This window comes from Aedes aegypti, chromosome 2, assembly GCF_002204515.2.
Source record: "Aedes aegypti strain LVP_AGWG chromosome 2, AaegL5.0 Primary Assembly, whole genome shotgun sequence".
Lineage (NCBI taxonomy): Eukaryota > Metazoa > Arthropoda > Insecta > Diptera > Culicidae > Aedes > Aedes aegypti.
This window is the reverse complement of record NC_035108.1, coordinates 218,408,176-218,432,482: the sequence shown is the minus strand read 5'-3', so window position 1 is coordinate 218,432,482 and position 24,307 is coordinate 218,408,176. Positions and strand designations below refer to the sequence as shown.

At 42.4% G+C, this 24,307-nt stretch overlaps 1 protein-coding gene across 1 annotated transcript; it reads left to right on the top strand.

Annotated features, from left to right (window-relative positions):
- The first annotated feature begins 247 nt into the window (after positions 1–247).
- On the top strand, positions 248–23,943 carry LOC5575626 (kelch domain-containing protein 10 homolog). The gene is made up of 3 exons (XM_001662063.2): positions 248–869; positions 22,414–22,625; positions 23,169–23,943. Exons 1-3 carry the CDS (start codon positions 381–383, stop codon positions 23,824–23,826), a joined length of 1,359 nt encoding a protein of 452 aa, XP_001662113.2. The 5' UTR covers positions 248–380; the 3' UTR covers positions 23,827–23,943.
- Positions 23,944–24,307: the final 364 nt, after the last annotated feature.

The window sequence follows — 24,307 nt, the reverse complement described above, 5'->3', positions numbered from 1 at the left end:
ATGGATTATTTTAAATACAAATACAAATACAAATAAAAGTGTAAATTGAGTTGGTTTAGAGCGGAACGTGTAGAATAACGTCTGCAAAACAAGTAGGATTGATAAAATAAGTTTGTTTCCTTTTCTGACTTGAGTCTGTTAGAATAAGTTTTCGAGAAATAAATAATGGTTGTCTGGTGCATTTTAGCCCAGCCCTGATATTTTATAGCTAGTCACGCAACTTTGAAAAATCGCATCAGCAAAGTTTCACTATCGTCTGTCAAATGTGTAAACACGTATTTATTTTCTAGATAAAAAATTGAAGTAATTTTTTAACTCTATCACAAGCATGTTTTCGGCATAATAATCGCAAAAAATGCTACCGTAACGATAGCGAAGTGATGAAAATATTCATTCTGCTTGTTTACAAAGTGTTTGCTCGCGTATTGGACATCTTGAACAGATTTTTCAACGTGCCCAGGCTTCGCCACCTTCGTGAAATCGTAGACGTGAGTGCCGAAGAGATGAGCGCAGAAAACGCGGATTCGTCGACGTCCCTGGAGGTCTCCTCCCGGAACGAGTACTGCTTTCGACCCTTCGAAATGAGACGGATCAAACAGAAGCGATTGATTGGGCCGAAAAAGTCCAAACCGTACGCCAGAAGTGGCCACCGGATCGTAGGCAATGATTCCGCTCTGTATTGCTTTGGAGGATTTAATCCGAATATGGCAGTGGTCAACAATGACGACGACGAGACTTCTTCCCTGTTCCAGGAGTTGTGGAAATATGATTTAATCAAAAACGAATGGACGCTACTGATGGATCCGAGCAATGATTTGCCACAGGAACTGGCCTCGAATGCGATGATCTTGCATGAGGATTTACTGATTGTAAGTACCTTCAGGGTTGTTACCACTACGCGGATTTCGCTGATTTTGCCCAATTTTATAGTGAGTTTTGACCCTTCGTGCGAATTAAGTGCATTCGTCAAATACTTCATGAGAACTAAGAAAATGGTGACCGCTATAACGGAGCCTTGGGAAACATCTGTCTCTTCGGCTCGAATTGTGAAGTGGTTATTACCGATGACTACTTCAAATGTTTTGCCGCTTAAGATTTTGTTTATAAAGTGGAGGATATTTCCCCCAATCCCCATTCAGCCAACTGATGAATGGCTCTGGGTGTCCACGCACGATTATAGGCCTTGGCCAGATCCAAGGAGGCGATACCAGCGGGAAGGTTTGCGTTCACCGCATCCTGAAGCACATCTCCTAAACCAGCAAAATAAGTGCCTGTTCATGTCCGGCACGAAAGGCATGTTGCCGATGGTCGAGTAGTTGGTTGTCTTCCTAAAAACGATTCAGCCTCCGGTTCACCATGCGTTCTAGGATTTTGCTGGCGCAGCATGTCAGAGAGATATAGGTCTGAAATCATTAGGTTATGTTGCAGCACGTCCATTTATACATAGGTCCTATTTGGTTCCGTCGAAGAAAATTTGAGTCGTAGAGGTCAAGTGAAAAAAGTGACGCAAAGCAATCTGCTAGAGTATTAGCTATAATGAGTGGATCTCGAGTAGGACCATTGGGCAACTGCAGGGTCATTGATGTTTGGTTTTCGTTTTTTCATTCTAAAAAATCTTCCCAGCGCGTCTTTCTCGCTTCTCGGATTTGTTGACGACATTGGTTCCTTTTTAAGCGATAAGTTCCCATGGCGTCATGTTTGGCAGGGTGGTCGTTAGGAAGGCGATAAGGCTCTTAGTGTTTTTCTCCTCTGTTTTACAACCTTTTTTTATATTTGGGGACCACCAAAGGGAGAGATCTCCGACCTGGACTTGCGGATGTTCGAGGAATTGAGTGTAAGGCCGAGTCACTGATAACGTTCAGAAATTCCTCAATATTAGAGAGTTATTCACTCCTGAATCTGTGACCAGTCTACTTCATGGTAGGGTAACGGTCGTATTTTGGACCCCCTAAGGAAGTGATTTCAGTTTTGTGACCCAATTATTTGCTCAGCGTAACCAAGTCAAAGAACATGTCAAAATATAGAAAAAAAAACTTCCTCTACGAGATAAAAATGCCCAAACGGTCATGTAGGATCCAAAAAACATCGAAAATAATTGGGCGGCATCCACAAATTACGTAACGCTCTAGGGGGAGGGGGGGGGGGAGTAGGCCCAAGCGTTATGACTCATACAATAATTTTAAATTTTCCATACAAAAAGCGGTACCGGGGGGGTCAAAAATTTGCAATTTTAGCGTTACGTAATAAATGGACGCTGCCTTGAATTATGAAGCACTGTTTTTCATTATTTTGGACACCAATACATTTTGGACCCTCAAAGTATATATTTTGGACCCCCGGCATTTTCTATCGTTTGGCGACAAAATCCATGACACTGGATGTATAATATGCTTGCCTATAGTCTAATCAATCGATCGACAATGGAAAACCAAACAAATTCTACTTTTTTTGTTCAGAAATTTGAAAAAAGTTTTTGTTTACATTTGAGAAAGCAGTGGCACTTCCCCAGTCGGGGTGGTGTCCGTTGGCGTCCCACAGAAACAGTATCGCTGTATCTAGTGCCTGGAATAAATCAAAGAGTTTTTGTTTTGATCTGGGGTATTTCCGTTGGTTGGTAAATGGCTGGGCATGGCGTACCATAGGTGGCTCGCGTACCTGAAGGAATAAAATAGACCCCTCTGTGCGGTCCTTAGCCTCCTGCCCAGCAATTCCTATCCCTACCTCCTCGCGGTACTGGCCAGGGTACGAGTAACCTTGGGGAAGGGGGGGTTCGCTTTTGCTTCTGCAAACCTAGAGCGTCTGTACTCCATGTTAGGAGCGGCTCACAACAGCGTCTGTTTCCCATGTCAGGGGCGGCTGATCATCGTCCGAGTGCCAGAGAAGGACTCTAAGCTAAACTGCGCACTATGGTCCTTCGGAAGTCTAGAGGGTTAGTGTCAGGCCCTGCAAGCCAGCCGTTAAAATTCAAGCAACGAATAATCAACGAGAGAATACAAACCGAGACAGTCGGCGAAGACCACAGCGACTGATAGGGACTTGCGATTGGACGCTCGGTACGTGGAACTGTAAATCTCTCAACTTCATCGGGAGCACACGCATACTCGCCGACGTGCTGAAGAACCGCGGATTCGGCATCGTACCAGATCTGCGGCAACACACACGAGCTGGGAACAGCTTTTATAGTGATGGGTGATATGCAGAGGCGCCTGATTGGGTGGTGGCCGATCAATGAGAGAATGTGCAAATTGAGGCTCCGGTTGAGCCGGTTCTTCAACTTCAGCATAATAAACGTGCACAGCCCTCACTCCGGAAGCACTGATGATGATAAAGACGCTTTTTATGCGCAGCTCGAACGCGAGTACGACAGCTGCCCAAGCCACGACGTCAAACTCATCATAGGAGATCTAAACGCTCAGGTTGGCCAGGAGGAGGAGTTCAGACCGACAATTGGAAAGTTCAGCGTCAGCGTCAGCCGTCCGGCAAACGAACGAAAACGACTAATTGATTTCGCCGCCTCCAAGAATATGACCATTCGTAGCACCTACTTCCAGCACAGCCTTCCATACTGATACACCTGGAGATCACTACAGCAGACAGAATCACAAATCGACCACGTTCTGATTGATGGACGACATTATCGACGTCAGGACATATCGTGGCGCTAACATCGACTCCGACCACTATCTGGTGATGGTCAAACTGCGTCCAAAACTCTCCGTCGTTAACAACGTACGGTACCGACGACCGCCCCGGTATGACCTAGAGCGGCTTAAGCAATCGGATGTCGCAGCTACATACGCGCAGCACCTCGAGGCTGCATTACCGGAAGAGGGTGAGCTGGATGAAGCCCCACTTGAGGACTGCTGGAGAACAGTAAAAGCAGCCATCAACGTCGGTTACGTGGGACGAAGTCGACGGAACGATTGGTTCGACGATGAATGTAGGCAGATTGTTCCCGAAGGGAAACCAAATTTTTCGGCAGCGGCTGATTGGTTTTCAGCAACGCTTAAAACTGAAATTTATTTAATATTTACCGTTATTATATAATTCTAATTACCAATCTTCTAAATACTTACAAGGAAACCACTTTCCTCTCCCACAACTTCCTTTTCTGTTTACCGTACAGCAATGTAAGCTGATATTGGGTGCCGTTACCCTAAACTGGCTACTGCGTCGCGGATGCCGTTTTTTACACCTGAAGTATTTTCACTTCACACTTTTTCATTTCTCTCTGTTTCTACTTACACAAAGAACGTCGAAAGACAGGGCGATGCCAATCCTGGTACTTACCGGGTAGAAAATCGATTGTAGGCTAATCACCACTGCGAAATAGTTGGTGTTTACATAAGAGTTATGCACTAATCCTCAGCTCTAAATGAAAGTTCTTACCAACATATCCGTTCGTTTCATTCCTTGTTGAGCTACCGTGCGAGACAGTCGATAGTTCTCGTGTGTCCGGGTTCACACCCGTTTTTCCCGAATATTTGGTTGTTCGAGGCTTAGTGCCAAGTGTGTTTATTGGAGTGAAGAGCCTTAGTTCGGCTTGGAAGCGGAACACTTTCGGCGAAGCCATTGTGTTGCCGTTAAATTGAGTTTTGCGCAAAACTGTTGAACGTTTTCGCCAACGCGTGGATTTTTCCGATCACGTGCATCATCGAAAGCAGCCCGCACCCCGTCCCGTGTGCTACCTGTGTGCAGTGCAGTGTGATCATCGGCTATAGTGTGTGTATAGCGTAAGAGCAGAGAGAGCGAGAGACCACACATCCACAAGTACCAGCGAGCGGCCTGTTCTTTTCGGATCACGTGTACCGTCGATGGCAGCCCGTACCTCGTCCCGTGTGCTACCTGAGTGCAACGCAGTGATCATCCTCTGTAGTGTGCGACAGCGGAGACGCGCCAGCGAACGGTCGTCCGCCATTTGCTACCTCTCCCCAAGCGTAGACGCCCATCGGTTACAGCATCGACGACGCCAGCGTGGATAGAGTAAAAGATAAGTACCTCTCGTTGTTCTTCTCCTCTTCACGTCTTTTTTGATTAGTTTTTACTGCGTGTGAAAGTTTTCCCTCTTCCCTTTCCCCTTTGTATGTGTGTGTGTGTTTTTTTTTCAGTTTGATTCAATTTCCATTTCTGTGAATAGTGTTAGTTTGAGTTATTCGTGCGCCCTTTGCGGTGTTAAGCTACCGCAATGGGTGTAGATGATGATGGCGGGGGAACGTCGTATCCCCTCACTGAGTCTTCGAATGTGTTGAACCAACAAAACACAAACACCTCTATGCCCAATCCATGTGTGTCCCCTCAATCTGATGTGTCTCAAATGGACACCAATATTCTATCATCTCCTACGTCCCCCCGCCTTAAGGCCTACCCGCCCGACTCTGGTGGGCCTTTTGTTGTTTTCTTTCGATCCAAAGGCAAACGGTTGAATACTATTCAGATCAGTAAGGATCTGACTAAGCGATTCTCTTCCGTTGTCGCAATTGACACAGTGGGTTCTGGTAAGCTGCGCGTCACCGTCAGTGACCGTAAACAGGCCAATGAGATTGTGGCCTGTGAGCTCTTTACTCGTGAGTACCAAACTTATCTACCAAGCCATCGGGTTGAGATTGCGGGAGTGGTCACCGAAGGCAGTATGACCTGCGAAGAATTGATGCAGGGTTGTGGTCGCTTCAAAAACCCTTCTCTCCCATCTGTCCCCATACTGGATTGCAAGCAATTGCATTCCGTATCCCTGGTGGGAGAAAAGAAGATCTATTCACATTCTGAATCCTTCTGTGTGACCTTTTCCGGATCTGCTTTGCCGAATTTTCTTGTAATCGGCAAACTTCGTTTACCTGTGCGGCTGTACGTACCGAAGGTAATGAATTGCACAAATTGCAAGCAGCTGGGCCATACTGCCCAGTATTGCTGCAATAAACCTCGCTGTGCTTCTTGCGGGGAGAGACATGTGGATGGTGCATGTAGTATACCGCCAAAATGCAACGAAAGTCCACCACATGCCCTCGAAAACTGCCCGACGTACGTACGCCGGCAGCAACATCAGCGACGATCATTAGAGCAGCGCTCTCGGCGTAGTTTTGCCGAGATGTTGAAAAAGGCTGCTCCGTCTGCTGAATCACAAAATATCTACTCTTCTCTGTCTCTTGATGATCAGGGCTCCGACTCTGAGGTTGGTGAAGGAATTTCCTTCGTTTTCAAGGGTTCATCGAGGAAGCGTGTGAGACTCCAGAGACCCACCAAAAAGCCTCGGAATCTGCCTAGCAGTGATGACCCACCAGCCATGAAAAATACTAAGCCTGTCGCGAAAGTCTCAAAGCTTTCACCTCCTGGATTCAAACTCCAAGAGGAAAGAGACTTTCCGCCACTACCGGGAAGATCTAAAATCCCAAATAACCCAAAATTTCAGACTGCTCAGCCAAAAGAAAGTTCGCATTCGGAGCCCCTAGGGCAACCTCAGGGCGTTCCAATGTTTACGCTTTCTGGCATTGTGGATATCATCCTTAATTTCTTCAATGCTTCTGACCCAGTGAAGAACATTGTCAAAGGATTGCTTCCATGTGTGACTCCTCTTTTGAAGCAACTGGCTTCTAGAATGCCCCTCCTTGCAACGATCATATCTTTTGATGGATAAATTATCCACAGAGGTCGAAGATATGATTTCTGTTCTGCACTGGAACTGTCGTAGTATTATGCCTAAATTAGATAGTTTTAAATTTTTAGTTAGTAATTTACAGTGCGATGTTTTTGCGTTATCAGAAACATGGCTAACACCTGATGTGACCCTTCCTTTCCATGATTTTAATATTATTCGCCTGGATCGATCCGACTCATATGGAGGAGTACTTTTGGGGATCAAAAAGCATCACTCGTTCTACAGAGTCGATCTGCCGCCGATGTCAGGCATTGAAGTCGTTGCATGTCAGGTGACTATCCGAGGCAAAAGCCTTAGTGTCGCCTCCATATATCTTCCTCCGAGATCGGCGATATCTCGCAGAGATCTCTCTCACATCTGCTCAGTTATGCCTGAACCACGGTTGTTCATTGGGGATTTCAACTCCCACGGAACAGGCTGGGGAGAACTGTATGACGACCACCGATCAACGTTGATTTATGACCTCTGCGACGACTTCAATATGACAATTCTCAACACTGGGGAAGTTACACGAGTGGCACCTCCAGCTCAAGATGGAAGTCCTAGGGATAGCCGTTTAGACCTCTCAATATGTTCAAGCTCGTTATCGCTGGATTGTTCATGGAGGGTAATCCAGGATCCCCATGGTAGCGATCACTTGCCGATCGTAGTTTCAATTTCCAATGGAACACAACAGTCTCCATCCATCGATCTCGCCTACGACCTCACGAAACACATTGACTGGGGAAAGTACGCGGAAACGATCATTGATGGAGAGCAAGCGGTAGAAGTACTTCCTCCGTTGGAAGAGTATCGCTTTTTATCCGAGTTGATTCTCAACAGCGCTCTTCAAGCCCAACGCCGTCCTGTGCCTGGTCCGTCGGTTCGCAAGAAGCCTCCCAATCCGTGGTGGGATGAAGAGTGTAAGGCACTCTATCGCGAGAAATCCGCCGCGTTTAAAGACTTTCGGAAACGTGGTTCAATTGACAACTATGAGCGCTATTCTTCCCTTGAACGCAAGTTTAAAAGCTTGGTTAAAGCGAAGAAAAGCGGTTATTGGCGTCATTTTGTGGAAGGATTATCGCGTGAGACCTCGTTAAGAACGCTTTGGACCGTCGGAAGAAGAATGCGTAATATATCGTCGGTTAATGAAGATCGAGAGAGCTCTCCTCGGTGGATTATCGATTTCGCTAAGAAAGTTTGTCCGGATTCCGTTCCTGTTGATCGCGTGCGACGAGATATTCCGGTGGATAGGGACGCCATGGATAGACCTTTTTCGATGGTTGAATTTTCACTTGCTCTCCTTTCATGTAACAATTCCGCTCCAGGAATGGATCGAATCAAGTTCAATTTGCTTAAGAGCCTACCTGACGTCGCAAAGAGGCGCCTATTGAACTTGTTTAATCACTTTCTGGAGTGTAACATTGTTCCGGATGACTGGAGGCAGGTGAGAGTAATAGCCATCCAAAAACCCGGGAAACCCGCGTCGAACTATAATTCGTACCGGCCAATTGCGATGTTGTCGTGTATTCGCAAGTTGTTAGAGAAGATGATTCTCTTTCGACTGGATCAATGGGTTGAATCGAATGGCATGCTGTCAGATACGCAGTTTGGTTTTCGCAGAGCCAAAGGAACGAACGACTGTCTTGCGCTGCTTTCTTCAGAAATTCAACTTGCCTTTGCCCAAAAGGAACAGATGGGTTCAGTGTTTTTGGATATTAAGGGTGCTTTTGACTCAGTTTGTGTTGATGTTCTTTCAGACAAACTCCACGCAAGTGGCCTTTCATCAATTTTGAACAATTTTTTGTACAATTTGTTGTCCGAGAAGCATATGAGTTTTACTCATGGCAACTTGTCAGTTTCACGAATTAGCTACATGGGTCTACCACAGGGCTCATGTCTGAGTCCCCTTCTTTATAATTTTTATGTGAGAGACATTGATGACTGTCTCATGGAAAATTGCTCGTTAAGACAGCTTGCAGACGACTGTGTTGTTTCTGTCACAGGACCAACAGCAGCCGAACTACAAGGACCCTTACAAGATACTCTGGACAATTTGTCTACTTGGGCCTTAAAGCTGGGTATCGAATTCTCTGCGGAGAAAACTGAGATGGTTGTCTTTTCAAAGAAACACAAACCTGCCAAGTTTCCGCTTACACTCATGGGTAAAACAATCACTCATAGCTTATCTTCTAAATATCTTGGGGTCTGGTTCGACGCCAAATGCACCTGGGGAAAACACATTGCGTATCTGACACAGAAATGCCAAAAACGAATCAACTTCATGCGAACTATAACCGGAACATGGTGGGGAGCCCATCCGGAAGATCTGATCAAGCTGTACCAAACAACCATCTTGTCGGTCTTGGAGTACGGTAGCTTTTGTTTTCAATCCGCGGCGAAAACACATATGCTGAAGATACAGCGGATTCAGTACCGTTGTCTTCGCATCGCGCTAGGTTGCATGAACTCGACTCACACAATGAGTTTAGAGGTACTTGCAGGAGTACAGCCTCTGACAGATCGTTTCGCGGAGTTAACACTCAGGTTCCTCATCCGTTGTGAGGTTCTCAATCCATTGGTTATTGACAACTACGAAAAGCTGCTTGAACATAACCCGCAAACTCGTTTCATGAGTGTGTACTACTGGTACATGACGCTGGAGGTTAGCCCATCTTCGGTTAACACCAATCGTGATAACTTCCTAGACTTCGACTGTTCCTCTGTAGTATTTGATTTGTCCATGAAGCAAGATATCCATGGTATACCAGATCACTTTCGTTCAAAGTTTATCCCTCCCATGTTTGCAAGTAAATTCGGGCATGTCAGCGAGAACCGGCAGTTCTTCACTGATGGGTCAAAAATGGATGATATCACTGGTTTCGGTGTTTACAACGTTTTTCATAGCGCCTCCTTCATGCTTCAAAAGCCGTGTTCTGTATATGTTGCTGAGCTAGCAGCTATACATTACGCCTTAGAGTATATCAGTTCTCTCCCACCCGAGCACTTCTTCATTTTTTCCGACAGTCTAAGCTCTCTGGAGGCTCTGCGGTCAATGAAGCCGGTGAAGCACTCAGCGTACTTCCCGAATAAAATACGCCAAGCATTGAGTGCTTTGTCAAATCGCTCTTACACTATTACCCTAGCTTGGGTCCCTTCCCATTGCTCCATTCCGGGCAATGAGAAAGCGGACTCTCTGGCTAAGGTAGGCGCTAAAGAAGGCGATGTTTACGAGCGTCAAATCGCCTTCGATGAATTTTTTGCATTGGCCCGTCGGGAGACCTTGATCAGCTGGCAACAGAAATGGAGAGACGGAGAAATGGGTAGATGGCTGCATTCCATATTTCCACAGGTGTCGAAAAAACCATGGTTTAAGGGGTTGGGCATGAGCCGTGATTTCATTCGTGTCATGTGTCGGCTTATGTCCAATCACTATTCGTTAAGCGCGCATACCCACCGTATTGGGCTCTCAGAAAGCAATCTCTGTGTTTGCGGCGTGGCTTACCAGGATATCGAGCATGTTGTGTGGGGATGCAGTGAACATCGTGGCATCAGATCTGAACTGACTGAAACTCTCCGGATCCGAGGAAAACAGCAGAAGCCTGTCAGGGAAGTGTTGGCGGGCCTTGATTTAGAATATATGAATTTTATCTATCTGTTTTTGAAGCGTATCAATGTCCGAGTTTGATTGTCGTTCGTTCCCTGTCTTTCTTTTTCCCCTTCAAATTGTCCTCTTCTCGTCGTGTCTCCCATAAACCGTTTTTGTTTAGACTCGTTACAGATCTGGACATCCTGTCCCTTCAAGCTTCATCAGCATAGTAGTCTAAGTAGCTTAAGATATCCCGAAAAATCCTTTCCTTTCCTGATGTACAAATGTATTCCCTAACCTTAAAACTTTCCCAAACTAACATAGTTTTTAAAATAAATACAAATTTCAAAATGTATATAATGTAAACAAAAAGAAAAGATTTCGGCTCTGTTATGCCATACGGCGCCCGAGCCTGCCAAATAAACGAGATAAGTAAAAAAAAAAAAAAAAATATCCGTTCGTTTAACTATGTAAACAGAAATCTTTATCTTTCACGCTCAATCCTCTAAATATGCAATCTGGACACAGTAGATCACTAAACGACTGCAGTTAATTGCAATGGCGAAAACTCTTCAAATTTATCCAATATTTTTCCTACTTCATCGTTTGTTGTTTGTTTTTATATTCTCCTTCTCTATCGACTACCGACCACTACCACTGTCATGCTGCGTTTATGCTTCTGGGCTAGACCTATTCACAGGTTAGGTCTGTTCAAGTGGCGTCGCAACACAGATTTTGGAGGAGAAGAACGCAGCGCAGGCGGTCATGCTGCAGCAAGGGACCCGGCAGAACGTGGAGCGTTATAGACGGGAACGGCAACAGCAGACCCGCTTCTTTCGGGAGAAAAAACAACACCTGGAGGAGACGGAGTGCGAGGAGATGGAACAGCTGTGTCAGTTTCAAGAAACACGCAAGTTCTATCAGAAGCTCAACGCATCCCGCAACGATTTCGTGCCGCGAGCCGAGATGTGCAGGGATAAGGATGGGAGCAGTGAGGTGATCGAAAGGTGGAAGCAGCACTTCGACGAACATCTGAATGGTGCTGAGAGCACAGGCAATGGAGGTCGGGACAACGGAGGAAATGCCTTCGTCAGTACTGCGGAGGATGGAAACCAACCAGCCCCCACTTTGAGGGAGGTTAAGGATGCCATTCACCAGCTCAAGAACAATAAAGCTGCTGGTTGAGATAGTATCGCAGCTGCGGACCAGATCTTTACTGTACGGCAAATCCTCCAAAAATGTCGTGAATACCAGGTCCCAACGCATCACCTTTTCATCGATTTTAAGGCGGCATACGATAGTGGACGAGAACAGCTTTCCCGGGAAGCTTACGAGACTAATAAGAGCGACGATGGAAGGTGTGCAAAATTGTGTGAAGGTTTCAGGCGAACATTCCAGGTCGTTTGGATCCCGCCGGGGACTACGACAAGGTGATGGACTTTCGTGCCTGTTGTTCAATATTGCGCTAGAAGGTGTTATGCGGAGAGCCGGGCTCAACAGTCGGGATACGATTTTTACAAGATCCGGATAATTTGTTTGCTTCGCGGATAATATGGACATTGTCGGCCGAACATTTGAAAAGGTCGCAGACCTGGCCTCCACAAGAAGCTACGGTCAAAAAACCCACACCCGCACCAAATGTACCATGTACAAAACGCTCATGAGGCCGGTACCGTGACATGCTTTATTACCGTGAGGTTAAAAAAACTCAAGTTTTAATCGATCAGATAAAAATAACGTATGATTATTTTCAAGACTTTCATGCTTTATATAGTAGACCGTTTTAAATACTTTGCATAAAAAATATGATTTGAACCATTTTGAAAATTTTAACCATAATTACAGTTGATGTTGTTAAACATACCAGTGTTCCAAACACCGTGCATCTGACCCCGACTTCCGGGTCACATTTTGAAACATCTCTCAATTGAACGAACGAAACGCATCAAAAATAAAACTTTTGTATCAAACAACGTATTGAGGTTTGCATGATTGATTCGGGAAATAAAATATATATTTTACTTGGACATTTTGGAATTATAACTGAAACACGGTATTTGGAACACATAAGCAACCGTGCCCTAATACCGTGTGTTGGCACCAGGCGATTACATTCTAACATCATTTTTGTTTGTTTGTGTGTGCAACTGTAGTTCAAGTTTGTCATGGCTTTCTAAATACTACCTAATGTGTTAACGTTTGTGATAATCATTTAGAAAAATAAATAATATAATATGCTAGAAATCCACATAATTCCCAAATACACGGTATTAGGCAACACACGGAATTAGAGCAGGTCACGGTACTCCTTTACGGGCATGAAACGTGGACGATGCTCGAGGAGGGCTTGCAAGCACTTGGAGTCTTCGAACGTCGGGTGCTTAGGACGATCTTTGGCGGTGTGAAGGCAAACGGTGTGTGGCGGCGAAGGATGAACCACGAGCTCGCCCAACTCTACGGCGAACCCAGTATCCAGAAGGTGGCCAAAGCTGGAAGGATACGATGGGCAGGGCATGTTGCAAGAATGCCGGACAGCAACCCTGCAAAGATGGTTTTCGTGTCGGATCCGGTTGGTACAATTTTGGCGAGCCTGGGGCAGAACCGAAGCTGGAGAGATGCGGCCACGAACCGAGTATTGTGGCGTGAAATTGTTGATTCAGTGTTATCTGTTTAGATGTTAACTAAATAAATGAATGAATGTTTTACCGTTGGGGAGGTATCCCGATATAACAGTTAAAGGCCACGGATAGCCTAGTTTTACTCCCACTAAAGGAAGGTCTGGACTACTCGGTGATTCCACCGATGATGTTTGAAGATTCTTGAAGAGCTGTGGTTTGCGATTTGCTGGATTATTTAGCTTGGATGAGGGTTTGCTAGTCCTCTCTGCACTGGGTTCATGTTCAGGATCGATAGTGGTTGGATGCGAAGACATTGGACTGGTAAATGTTCGTTATTTGTTGAGGTGAGGACCAAGAGAGGAAAGGTGGTTTTCTTTAAGAATCTGATATATATATATAACCGGATGCATTTGGCATCGGCTCATCTCCAGAGAAGATTTCGATATCACCGCTTTCCGGTGAATAGTTGATCGACGTATTCATAGGTTCTGAAGCAGGGTGTCCATCCATCCGGGAAATCCGGGAAAAGCGGGAAAAACACGGGAATTTAATTTGGCCGGGAAAAATACGGGAAATAGCCGGGAAATTGTAGAACACACCGGGACCGTGACTTTTCGTAGTTAGTGCTACCGACTGAAAATAAATACTGGAAGCCCAAGCAACCAATGTTTCGGATAACACCGTTCAATCAGGCTTAATCAGCTGATCATAAGTTAATGAATAGCGTGCTATTCAGCTTACTTTTTAAATTACTAATCGAACTTGAGTTCACAACAAGTTGTTTTCTGCGCTTGATAGAATGCTATAAAACTAAAAAAAAAAACTAAAAATATTGCACAAACATTAAAAAGCAGCTGTTGCATTTTGTTCTTCCTATTATTGTAATTATTTATTACTGCTGGATTTTCTGAAAGGAAACACCTGTCACTATTTTATTTTTAGTTAAATTTATGAATAACATTACAACAGTTTTGAACACGGATCCTCCGCTTTGTATCTTGAGTACATACAACTGCTCCATCAATGCGTTGAGCAAATCCTTATGATTTCACTCAATATGCTGATTACGTCTATTTGTGCTTTTACACATTAGAGATAGAACATTATCGGAACTTTGATATCTCCAAGAAGTGGAGATAGAATGCAATATAAATTTGAAAGTATCAACAAGTTTATTACGAACTTTTTGTAAACTTGAATCACATGACATTCCTCAGTTTGTTTTGAATCGCGATTGATTTATCAAATTCATATACTACGGGCTGCAATACTTGTGCAATAAAAGTAATTAAAAAGTCATAATAAAATAAAATAAACGTAATAATGCAATAGACGCCAGTGACTAGGTTTGTGGTTAAAGATTAAATGAGGATTACCAACAAAGCTGAAACCCCAAGAAGCTGTTGGAACTTTGTTTGTTGCCGATGAAAATGCCGTTGTTTGATGCACTCGCTGTTTAGCGCTGGAATTTTCTTTTCTTCCTACATATATTTGAATTGGAATTTTAGTGTGTTATGTAATACAGTCGAAACTGTGCAGTGCATCAAACTACTCATATAAAGATGTTTGAAAGTTTTTATTTCTTCTGTTCTGTTTACTCTTCCAAAGTCCAATAGAAGTTCCAAACCGGTATGGTTAGAACTTAATCTTAAATTACTGTACTAAGTTTGAAACCAGTTCAACTTTATCCTTTCCAAGTTGCTTCAAAGTTACCATTTGATCTTAATGTGCACGTCCATATTAAACTAAAGTTCATTATGATGTGCTTAGTGCTTTTATTGAACTTGATACTAAAGTTCATAACGAGTTTATCATAAACGATTTAATCAGCAAAAAAGTTCCAAAAACCTAATTCCGGACCAAATTTGAACTTATAAGTTCACGAATAAAGTCCAATCTGAACTGAACTAAGCCATCAATTGGGAGGTTATTTCCGCCGTGCCAAATACATTTTTCACCGGATTCTAAAATTTTAAGGGACTTTTTGATCAACAATTTGAATTGATTTAAAAAAAAGTCAAAGACCTAGTATAAAAATAGTTTAAGCAGCAGTTCTTAGTTCTGACATTTTTTTACGTTTGTTCAATACTCCTGCGGAATTCAAACCAATATTATTTTGAACCCAAAGAATTTTAAAAATATCATTCACATTCAAACAGTTCATAAATAACTTAGATCAAGTCCTCCGAATTTGAACTAATGGAATGAAAACAAAACGAAAAAGTGGCAAATGATTTGCGTACCTAATTCTGAACTACTCAACATGCTAGAGCAAACTAGAGCAGAATTTACAAAACCCTGATAATATGATGAGATTAGATTTCAATACCTATTAAATCCTTTACTCTATTTAATCTAACATGTAACTGCAATGGTATTGCTATTTTTTATAATATTTGACAATCTTTATGTAAGAAAATAAAATGATCTAATATTATCAAAAAATCTTTACCGATGAAAAAATCTTTTGAAATTGAAAACGAATATTTTGAAAGTCAAATAAAATATCAGCACTTACTAACAAAGGTCGGAAAAATAGCAAGTCGAAGGACTTTGATGTAGTCCGGTTTAAAGTTTTTAGGCATCCGGGAAAAATCCGGGAATTGGAAAACTGATTTTGAATGGACACCCTGCGTATTCATAGGTTCTGAAGCATCTATTGGCGAGACACAGTTTTTTGAGCGCTTGTTTAGTAGCCCGTAGTCATCAGTTTTAACGAATTTCTTTTTAGTACTGTTTTTTTTTACTCGTTGGGTTGGTTTTATTAGCGACACAGAGTGCAGAAACTGCCACAAGGGTGTTTGCGGTATTGTTCGCTGTGATATTGAGGGATTTCTACGTAAACGTCTTTCATTATTGCAACTTCTCTCTCTTTTCTGGCCAGCTCAGATTCCACGGAGCGTATATTTTGGACCATATCCATTATTGTCCCGTGTTCCTTTACCATGGTCTGTCTTCCTGGAGGAATTAGTTTCAGTACTGCTTCTTGTCTTTCAATATGGGCAATTTCGTTTAGTAGAGTTTCTATTCTGTTGTCCTTACGATTAACTTCCTGTACGAGGTTATCTACTTTGGTGGAGAGCTCAGCGAAAAGCTGATCGTTGTCAACCGCCATAACGGATGCCATTAACTGTGGGTTGTGCCTTAAGTGTTGTCTTTTAGCTGCTGGGTGTGAAATTCCCATGTCGACTCGTATGTGCTAAATTTCTTCTTCCTTGATGTAGGCGGGGCAATTTCGGATAGCTATTGAGTGGTTTGCAGAATTGCATCTCTTGCAAAAGGCACCGGCACAAGGATGTTCCTCAACGATCACATGGTTGCCGGAGCAGTTGCCACATGTGGGGTTGGCCGTGTTCTGACAGCAGGTACGGGTGTGCCCGAACTCCCAACAATAATAGCAGATCATTTGTGAGGGGTAAAACGGTCCGGTACGACACCGGATCTATCCTATGAAGATGCTCTCCGGAACAACTATACCGTTTATTGTTAGGATGATAGTAGGAGCACAGACAAACAGACGTCACACTCCCATCTTAGTCCATCGACCACCTTTTTAACGGTCAATTCAAATATATGTTAGGTGGTCAATCGACCACCCGCAGCGCTCGCATCGTTTTTGTTTGTATTTGACATTTACACACTACCGCCATCTGTTAGCCTGTTGGCCAAACATACGGATTTTAGCATTGGGCATACATGTCCTCGTGACTATGATATTGATTGTGATTTGTTCTAAGTGTTACGTCTGTTTGTCTGTGGTAGGAGTATTGATCAGCTTTCCTTCGTCTCGCCGACTAATTCGTCGTACTTCTTCGACGCCTTGGGGCTATAACTGAGCGGTTAGTTCGTCATCCGAGTACACACACACACGCGAGTCGTTGCAGCTCAATGAGAATATATACCAAGGTGTGGAAGAAGAAGCAATCGCTATGTATTAGTAAAGAGAAAAAACGTAAACAAAAATAACTACGTCACTAATTTACACGGCTTCTTATGGGAGCTCACTCGCTTGTAGTTGTGAAACATTTTGCACCGTACACGGATGTCACGAACACTAAATGTCTTTTCCACACCTCTGTATATATCTCATTGGTTGCAGCTGATGACAAACTTCGAGATGTTAAGCACAGGTTGTTCCACTATTCTTATGGGAAAACTGTCGGAAAGCATTGACATCTTTTTTAACTTTTCGACATGTGACTTGTTTCACAGCTTCAAGACGTATGATGCACCTCGTGATTCCGGGTATGCACCATCAACTCGTGCTGCTAGATAAGCTTCCACTGAATTGCGAAGGAGAATGGGACCGGGAGGTAGAGTACCCTCGACGGCTTCCATACGCACCATCATGAGTTGTCCATGACTACCGGTAGGATCTCCCCATTCGTGGAAAAGCGACGATCACGGCGCTTAGACAGACCCACATCCCCAATGGGGAAGGGGTCAGTCCCCAATCCCATGCCGGGAGACTAGCACTCAGCTATTCGGTGATATCGATCACAGCGTTATATTATTTTACCCGCACACAAAGAGGATTGATCCGAGTTAAAAGAGATTGCACTCACCAAGCGGCTTTTTTTCACTTGAATGTGGAAACACAGGCAAATTGTTTTTATTGTTCGACTCTAGCACCGTATACTCGAAGATGGAGGCTTGTTACGAATGCTATTTTTCGAGCAAATCCCCTACCGCCTGATTAATAGCGTTCACGACGATACTTTTGTATTAAAATCAGAGGCGTCGCGTCCACATGTGCAACATGTTCACTGCACAGGTGACAATTCGTTCATCCTAACCACCTACAATATGTACTGTATTTGAAGTTCAATTGGGTCCTAAAATTTTAAATGAAATCTTGTTTTTATTCAATAACACGAAAGAGCACCTTACTGCAACTACTTTAGCAATTGTTTCCGCCCAAATAACGGCTATACCATGTTTAAACTTTAATTTAAAAATTGGGTCCATAAATGAACCTTGACACTTAAGATCATGTTTGACGTTCGCTTAGTCGACAAAAACACCACAGGGGTTTTAGTTTTGACACTGGGGTTGTTCCTATCTGACATTTCGGAAGGGACACGAAAAACAAAATACATCCAAAATTTGAGTTAAAGCCAAGGGGTGTGACAAAATCTAAAATAAACCTAGAAAATGTTTTTTTGTACTTAAGCTACCGGAAAACATTAAAAAATTGAGTAAACATGGGTACTTGGCCTAAACTTAAGCGTTTGGCACTAAAATTGGGACAGGGCTTTAGGACCCTATTGATTATTTTTTTTTACAAAATTGAGCCCATTAAAATTATCCTTATTGCTGATAGCTTGCAACCAGTGGCGACTCGTAACCTCACTTTCTACCTGTTCTACGACTCTAAAAATGACTATTAAAGGGGGGTCTGTAGCCTTGAGGTTACGCTTTCGCTTCATAAGCGGAAGGTCATGGGTTCGATTCGCAGCCCCTCCACAAAAAACCCGTCCAGCCACCAGACGACGCCTCACGGAGGACCGTGCTTTGGGGAGCACATCCATCCTTCGTCAGTATCAGATGGTGACTGAGACAAACTGACCCTCTTCGCAGGCAACTAGCCTCACTAACAGCAGAGCTCTCTCCTACCTGCTCGATGTGAGAGTAAAAGAGTAGGAGAGAGTGTAGATGTAAATATAGATAAGTTAAAAATAGATCTGTATCGGTTAAGAAGCTACAGATCAACCGACTCCGGCACAGTAGTGGCCACGAGCACGGAGTGCCTTACAAAAAAAATGACTATTCCGGAAAATTTAGATTATAAATCAAAAAGATAATTATTGAAATCGTCCTTTCTAACAAATCTATATTCATTACATGCAAATTCATTGCTGAAATTCAAGAATTTCTATTCGTGGAACTGGTAGATTTGAGGTTAGGGAATTGCCATTGCTTGCAACGCAATTTTCACCTATCAATAGGGTCCTAAAATGTTTAATGAAATCTTGTTTTTGTTTAATAACACGAAAGAGCATGTTACTACAACTACTTTAGCAATTATCCCCGCTCAAATAACGGCTAGGGTAGATGTACCAATAGTAGAGGTACTAAACGCGATTTAACTTCATTTAACCACCTTAATTCAAGAAGCGCAATTAATGTACATGTTGATGTTGTAACGGGAAGTAACGACCATTAACTTAATGAGAAAATGATTTCATCGCAGTAATCCACGGCATGTCAGTGAAAAATAATGCCTCCACTATTGGTACACTGTTCCTTTAGTTGCGGTTTTTTTTTTAATTTGTGTTCCTATAGTTGCGGTATCCGTTGTTTTCTTATGGGATCCTCCACTATAGGAACACTTTACCGCAACTATTGGTACAAGCAAGAACAGTTTTAGCAAATTTGATGATTTTTCATCAGTTTTCAAGCAATTTGGACGCTCTTTTCAACTATTCCGTGTATAAACAAGCCAATACGTCGATTGGCAGTGTCGGTTTTGTGGCTAATGCAATAAAATCAGTGAAAACGGCACTACCGCAACTATAGGAACACCCACAACTAAGGGAACACTTACCCTATATCATATTTAAACTTTAATTTAAAAATTGGGACCATAAATGAACCTTGACACTTATGATCATGTTTGACATTCGCTTAGTAGACAAAAACACCACAAGGGTTTCAGCTTTAACACTGGGGTTGTTCCTATCTGACATTATGCAAGGGACACGGAAAACTAAATACACCCAAAATTTGAGTTTAAGCCAAGAAGTTTAAAAATTATTAAAACAATGTTTTTTGGACTGACAAACAAAAAACATTAAAATTTGAGTAAACATGTGTTTTTGGCCTAAACATAAGCGTTTGGCACTAAAATTGGGATAGGGCTTTAGGACCCTATTGTTAAATTTTTGCTATGCAAAAGCTGTTTCGTGCGAGGCGCGAATCAGACTTATCTTTCCCTATGCGCTCAGCGCGATACATGCTGCGCAACACTTTGTTCCACGCTAAACTTTGCTGCTGTGACGATGAAAACCAACACGTGCACTCTCCTCGAGAAACGTGTTGCCTTGCATCGTACACGCAATCCTGTGTATGTGGTAGAAAGATTTTTGAACTACAAATGCCAGTGTGTAAGTAGCCAAAGCGTCAACTTTGGCCGGTGCAGTTTCGCTACATCAACCAATTCGATCAGCGTGAGCGTGCGGATGAGGAGACAGGAGAGAAATCAGTCCACGAGAGAGATCCATTTTATTGCTCTCTTTTGGTCTTCGCGCTTTCAGCATCACCAAGCTTGTGGTGTGAAGTGCAGGCGTGACGTTTCAGGCGGCTGACGGTAGGGAGTTTTTTTTTAAGTTGGCACTCGGTAATAACGCTGTTGTTTTTTGTTATTTACTTATTAAAAACCTCGCTTTTAACACAAAGCATTAGCGCGATGGTATACTTACGATGGTCAATCAGAAGACAACCAGAAAATTATCTCAGGTGCGGTCGCGCCCTCCTTCATCGCCAGCATCTTCACGTTTGTGGTGTGTTTTAAAAGCGAACATTTTTCATGATGCGTGCACTAAAGTACACGATGGAACGGATCGTGTACTTATTTTATGCAAAAGTATCGTAAAACGGGGTGAACAGAAAAAGTAGGGCGAATAGAAACATAGCGACCTACAGTTAGAAATGCCACTAGTATGTAATGACAATCTTTAAAAAACCCACTGAAATATTTTTGTTTCTTTAGTTCAATGGCAAAAGAGTACACGCTAAGCCTGCTCAACGCAGCGCATGTGTTAAAACTACACAGAATGAGGCAACCAATGCAGGACTCTCTGGCTGAGTGAAAATTCTGTGTAAGTCGCACTCATGCTGTGTGTAGCCGATGTGTTGGCCATTGGCTGTGCGCGGATCGATGGAAATGGAACTGTCAGTCATCTCCCGCACAGCAGCAAACAGTTGGCCGTTGGTAAGATGGGGAGTTTTCTGGGATTTTTTCCAGCGAAAAGGCTGAAGATGGTCGCAAATGCGGAAGTTTTTTCCCCATTTGCTTCCGCTTCGGCTATTCGAATGAAAAATTCTCTGAAAACTTGAAAATTTGAATGTATTTTCAATGTTTTCAGAAGCAAAAACAAAAATGGAGGCGTATTCCGCATTCCAAACGTTCCTCCTCTGTGCGCATTTCACTCATTCGGTTTGTTTAACACCGTTTGCACAAAACTGTGTACAGCCCCCTTTACACAGAATCTGTGCTGCATGAAGAGAGGCCGATTTTGTGTACTCGGCACTCATTTTTGAGCGGATGAAGTTTAGCGTGTAAAGTGTCTATATTCATAGAATCTTTTCAAATTCAAAATTATTCATAACATGGGAATAAAATAATAAATTCTCAACAACTTATAGTATTTTTTCTTAATTTTTTCCATCAAGGTAACTGTTTATACTCGCATAATAGTCTCATTTATATACTGCCCATACTCGCATAACAGTCCCATATTATATGGGATTTCCTATATTAATGGGACTGTTATGCGAGTATGGGCAGTATAGGAAATCCCATATAATATGGGACTGTTATGCGAGTATGGGCTGTTACCACAATTTGATTTTTTTAATGCACTTAAGGTGATTATAAAACGAAGCCAAACTTTGAATCTTCAAGAGCACAAGAAATGAGAATCTGTCAACATTTCGCGTTGAAAATCAATCAAATTGCTTGCTTGCTGGTGCTGACCAATGGGATAAATTTTCAACGCGGAGCGCTGTTTGGTTCTCATGTCTTGTGCTTTTGAAAATGTGATGTGTGGCTTCGTGTTATAATCACCATGAAATGAAAAAAGTACTAATATTTAATAAACATTTTTCTATTCGCCCTATGTTACGGTATGTGGGCTATGATCACAGCCCTGCATTATAATATTAGTTAAAATTCAATGCTGACCCGCATAATTAGAACTATTTTCATATTCAAATTTATAATTTGCCCATAATGATGGCAAATCCTGAAAATTGGAAAACTGTTGGTTGAATTGATAAATCAAACTAAACAACCCAATTAGCATCTGAAAACTTAAATGTTTTGAATCAGCTGAAAGACTACAAGAAAATTACATTTGAACAAGAAGGTTTGTAACCACTGGTTACACATTTTCATTAATTTAAAAAAAATTGAATCCAATAATAATAAGGCTGATACAAATATTAATTTTCTTTTATGTCACCCCCCCCCCCTTCAAAAATCCGAAAATGTTTAAGGGGAGAAAAAAAAAAGATTCATCATTTTGTGACATCAGTTAGGTTTTTTTTCAATTTTTAAAGTAAAAAACAAGTAAAGTAATGATTCAATATGGACGATTGAAAAAAGTTTAACAACTATCGTTAAAAATAAAAATTCAAAAAAATAACTTGTTTTTAATTTTTATTTTTTTGTTCCTTATTTATTTTTATACCCCCCCCCCCCCCTTTTGTACCTTCCATGTGGTCTCGGACATAAAAGAAATTTTATATTTGCATCAGCCTAATAGCAAAAATATAATGACACTAATTTAAGGAACGCTTTTCTACGCTTCCACCAAGAAACTAATGCTTAAATGTTTTTGTTTTTTATTGTTCAGCTCTACGGAGGAACTGGTTTTCCGTTTGGAGTGAATTGTTCGAATCGATTGTATGTATGCAAACCCGGAAGTAAGCCGAATGAAATGACGGAAATAGCTGTGAAAGGCGATCTGCCCCCGGCGCAATACGGACAGACCATTTTATATCATGATGGCTTTCTTTACACCATCGGAGGAACGGAAGGTTTCGACTATACGTGCGATGTGTATAGGTATGTATTGTTTGAGCTATTTCGGATAGTACTTCAAAAGAGGTTTGTATGCGCAAAAACTTCAGTTTATTTTTTCAAAGAGGGAAATCTGTAGCCAGACCCTCGAAAAGATAAGGGAGTGTGGAGATGCCGCCCAACCGATGAGCCATTGAAACCAGCTCATGCTTTGCAATGAAGTGTTGTACAGAAGACACAGAAAATATCATTGGCCTCAGACCCTTTTCTGCGCCCCTCCACAAAGAAATACCGTAAGATGGTTCCAGGGAGTGAAGGGTGTCTGTGCAAGGACTGTTTAGAGTGGGTCGTTGATGGTGCGGATGCAGATTTCCCCCTTGTAAAAAGAGCTGATGGTCTTTTGACAAATCCATAAGTAAGAGAATCCGATATTACTTATTTGGCTCAATAGTGTATCTGAGTACAAGACTTCACAAAAAATGATAAGAATCCATTTTGGAGACATCCGCAAACACTCAATTTTCGCATATAGATGTTTAACATTAAAAAATATCAACAAAAATGTTGTTTGTCATCAATTTTTTACAGGTTAAACGTTGCTACAAAGACTTGGGAGTGCGCCTATGCATGCAGGCCAGATATTCGTGATGACCCACCCGGGCGGTACAGGCATGAAATAGCATTTGACGGTGAACGAATTTACATAATCGGCGGAGGGACGAGTGAATCGGCGTTTAGTTTATCATCTATTCCCACATACCATATTAGAAGGAATCAATGGACTTATACGGAAACAAAACCCGACCCGAACCTGCCACGGCCGGGCGTTCCGGCGGCAAGAAAATGCCATTCGTGTGTTCAATACCAGACTGATCACGGAGCGGAAATTGTGGTTGCGGGTGGATATGACGGTCGGTTGTACTATAAGGACGTCTGGAAACTGAATCTGTCCACATTTGAATGGCGCCAGATGCAGAAGACGAATCTTCCCTATCCCATATTCTTTCACGATGCTGCGGCCAGTTCCGCTGGGTGCATGTACATCTTTGGTGGCATAAAATTCACGTACAACAACAACGTACGGACGAACATTGTGTACAAAACGTGGATGACGATTCCGAAGCTTAGTGAAATTTGCTGGGAAGCTTTGCTACATTACAACCCGGCCATTGTTAATAGAACGAAGAGTAGTTTGCTGGAAGCAGGAATTCCGCTTAAATTTGTGCAAAGAATTAACGAAACATAGCTTTTCTGAACCTTTTTTTTTTTGTTGGCATAGCTTTGACTATTTATTCGGTAGTAAAATCTTATCGTAAATACATCCAAGTTTCAAAATAAAATAGCGTTTTTCAAGGACTTAACATTTTTAATAGGTACATACTTATTGAACGACATTAAGTTTGAAGAAAGCATCATAATGACATAGGCTATACAGTGCTGTTCTGAATAATAGCAGCGCATGTCGATTTTCATACAAAATGCTCAACTTTGACATGCTGTAGTTTTGTTCCCTTTCAAGCAATCGAGTTGAAATTTTCTTCACAGAACTACAAATATGCCCAATTTTGTAAACAAAAAAATTCAAAATTTTCTAAGCCCCTGCCGGAAAGTGAGATACTAGGTGAAATTGTTCGAAAAAATAGCAGTTTTAAAAATTTGAATTTCGGCTTCACATTATAGTTTTAAATTGTATATCACTTGCCATTGGAACAATCTCCTCCTACTTA

Coding starts and splice junctions, on each gene's coding strand:
- LOC5575626 (XM_001662063.2), top strand. CDS start 381: ATGAAAATATTCATTCTGCTTGTTTACAAAGTGTTTGCTCGCGTATTG. Junction 870..22,413: donor TGCATGAGGATTTACTGATT/GTAAGTACCTTC, acceptor TTTATTGTTCAG/CTCTACGGAGGAACTGGTTT. Junction 22,626..23,168: donor TATACGTGCGATGTGTATAG/GTATGTATTGTT, acceptor AATTTTTTACAG/GTTAAACGTTGCTACAAAGA.